At 31.9% G+C, this 2,702-nt stretch overlaps 1 protein-coding gene across 1 annotated transcript; it reads left to right on the forward strand.

The window, feature by feature from the left end:
• Window positions 1-1,531: 1,531 nt before the first annotated feature.
• Window positions 1,532-2,435, forward strand: LOC114419204. The gene has a single exon (XM_028384850.1). The coding sequence runs from the start codon at window positions 1,634-1,636 to the stop codon at window positions 2,204-2,206; it is 573 nt and encodes a 190-aa protein (XP_028240651.1). The 5' UTR covers window positions 1,532-1,633; the 3' UTR covers window positions 2,207-2,435.
• The last annotated feature ends 267 nt before the right edge of the window (window positions 2,436-2,702 follow it).

Below are 2,702 nucleotides of genomic sequence, written 5' to 3' on the forward strand. Positions count from 1 at the left end.
GGCTCGGGATATTTCAAGATAAACAAAAATTAATTTATGTAAATATTTTGAAATTTTTAAAAATTATTTATAATTTAATTTATAATTTTTTAAAATCTCTTAAAAAATTTACATGCGGATTTTTTTGTAGATTTAAAATCTGCAGGAAATTACCTGCAGATTTTCGTGCAATTTTTTTTGGCAGGAAAATTTCCTGCATAAAATCTGTAATTAATTTCCTGAAAATTTTTTAATCGGTAGGAGCATGTAATCCAGGAAGGTTTTACCAGCGGATTTGAATCCGCAGGAAAATCTCCAAAAGCCACATTACTTGCTATTTTTTAAAAAAGAAAAAAACTACACAAAATTCCTCATACAATATGCACTTTTCAAGTATTTTACTACTAGTTTCCACTTTTATTTTTATAAATAATTTAAATTTTATGAAGTGAATAAGTGATGCAATTAACGCATGCAAAAAATCATCAATTTACTACCAATTTTTTTTATCGGAAAAGGAGAAACAAATTTATTGAAAATGACTAATAATGCACAAGTAGTTCCGAAAGTAGCCTATCAAAGATTTCTATAATGTCAAGTGACACTGAATTAGTAGCAGAGGTCCTAGAGCATTATGCAGAAAATTTAATTTAAAGTATGATGTATCCCACTTAAATTAGATCGATCACCATACTTCAATTAAATCAGTTATTTAATGAGTAATTATATTTGTTGACACATTTCATATCCTTTAACGGGGTTTTATTCAAATGACAATATATGCGCGACAGCACGAGGAAAAAAAAAATCTCCCTAATATTTCCAACCTTAACTTAGATTTATCAAAATTCGTCCAGATTCTGATTTGGCATCTTCTCTTCATTTTTTAGGGTTCAATGCTCATAACAGAGCTTGATTGAAGTGACAAATGTTCTGTTCTCCTGTAGCTTCGTTGTTTCTTTTGCTTGGTTCTGCTAAAACACTGGAAGTACGTGAAAGAAACCCATCAAATAAGGAATCTGGGTTTGTTTATTCTTGGCAATGCTCTTCCCTTTTAATTAAAACAGTTGTTACAAATTGAAAATAAAAAATATAATTATGAGAAAGTTTAGATGAAAAGCAAATATGGGTAAAAATGATCATTTTACTTAAAAAAATATAAACTCATAATTACAGTTGCATCAAACTTTCCAATGCATTAATTTACACAAATTATTCAAACTTAAGAAAACTTGTTTAGAAATTAAAGTAGTTCACATGCAGCAAGGGACACGTAATTGCGTGCATTAAAAGTTCCGCATCGAACGAGTCGTCCTAAACATGCAAATCTTTTCGCGGAACCGTCATATGAAATCCAAGCGAAAATTAAATTTCCATTAGGTCAATTTCCAGTATGCCATGTAAACATAACATGGTCAACGTCAATACACCTCTTATTCTTCTTCTGCCTATACTCTATTCAAAAAACTTAACAATTTACGTGTTGTTTCTTCCTTTCTTTCCTAATCTTTTCATGTCCAAATTCTTCTACTTAAACCCCTCACGCTCTTCCTACCCTATTGTCTCAAACAATCTTTCCTTCACGTACAAACACAAAATTGTTACATAGTTGTGTGCATATCTACAATTACGTATACAAAAAATTCTCATAGATATGGAGGCAAAATCACATTCACGAATCCTAGAAATCACGGTTATGTCGGGAGAAAACATTAGCGTGGATCGAAGTTCAGTGGCGGCGAACGTGTACGTTGTTGTTCGTGCTGAATCTCTTAATTCTTGCACAACCAAAATGGTGAATGGAGATGGGGGAGTGCATGCATGGAACGAGAAATTCTTGTTAGGCATTCCTTCGTATGCAAGGTCAGTTACATTTGAGGTGCAATGCATGAATTATAAAGGGGTTCGCCCTATTGGGGTAGCAAGGATAGCACTTTCGGATTTACTTAGTAACAATACTAAGATTGTGTCCGAAAGTGTGCCTCAAATGTTGTGTTACGGGTTGAGGAATTGGGAAGGTCGACGAAATGGGGTTATTCATTTCTCCGTGAGAATGGTGGCACCAGGTGATAATTTGTGTTCAGAAACAAAACAAGAAAAGGAAATAACGACGGTGAATTATAGAGGAATTGAGCATGAGGTCATGGGGATTCAAGTGGAAGCAAAAAATTCAACTCATGTTGCCATTGGCATTCCAGTTTGGTGGAGTTACCAAAACGTTATTTAAAGGGGTTTTTTTTATATGGAGGTTGAATTCTCATTGAATTCCCCTCCCCTTTGTATCCAAAAGAATAATGGTTGCTTAATTGATACAGCTATAAAAGTTGGGAACAATATGTATGGCCTTTTAAATTAAATATCTTTTGTGATTGTATCTTATGATAGAATAGTATTGACTATATAGCATTTTATTCCATTTTTAAATTTTCCAATAAAATGCTACTAGTTTCTGATAATTAAATACGTAACTACGATAAATTCTTTGCACTATGATACAAGTATTACTCTTCTCCTTTTATGTTAAAAATAAAATCTACATTCTTTATTAACATAGTGTAGATGATTTTATTTCTTGAACATGGGATCATGATTTTCATCCGCGTATAAAAAAAATCTGTTAAAAGAAGTTATTACTAAGAAAAAAAAATCCTCTTACTTTCCTACATTCAGAGATTTAAAATATTATTCTTTCCCACACTTTTCCCCATTTTTATATTTTCTTT

The sequence above is a fragment of the Glycine soja genome, chromosome 7 (genome assembly GCF_004193775.1).
Source record: "Glycine soja cultivar W05 chromosome 7, ASM419377v2, whole genome shotgun sequence".
Taxonomy (NCBI): domain Eukaryota; kingdom Viridiplantae; phylum Streptophyta; class Magnoliopsida; order Fabales; family Fabaceae; genus Glycine; species Glycine soja.

Bases quoted from the DNA above. Each gene is read 5' to 3' on its own strand.
- LOC114419204 (XM_028384850.1), top strand. From the start codon at position 1,634: ATGGAGGCAAAATCACATTCACGAATCCTAGAAATCACGGTTATGTCG.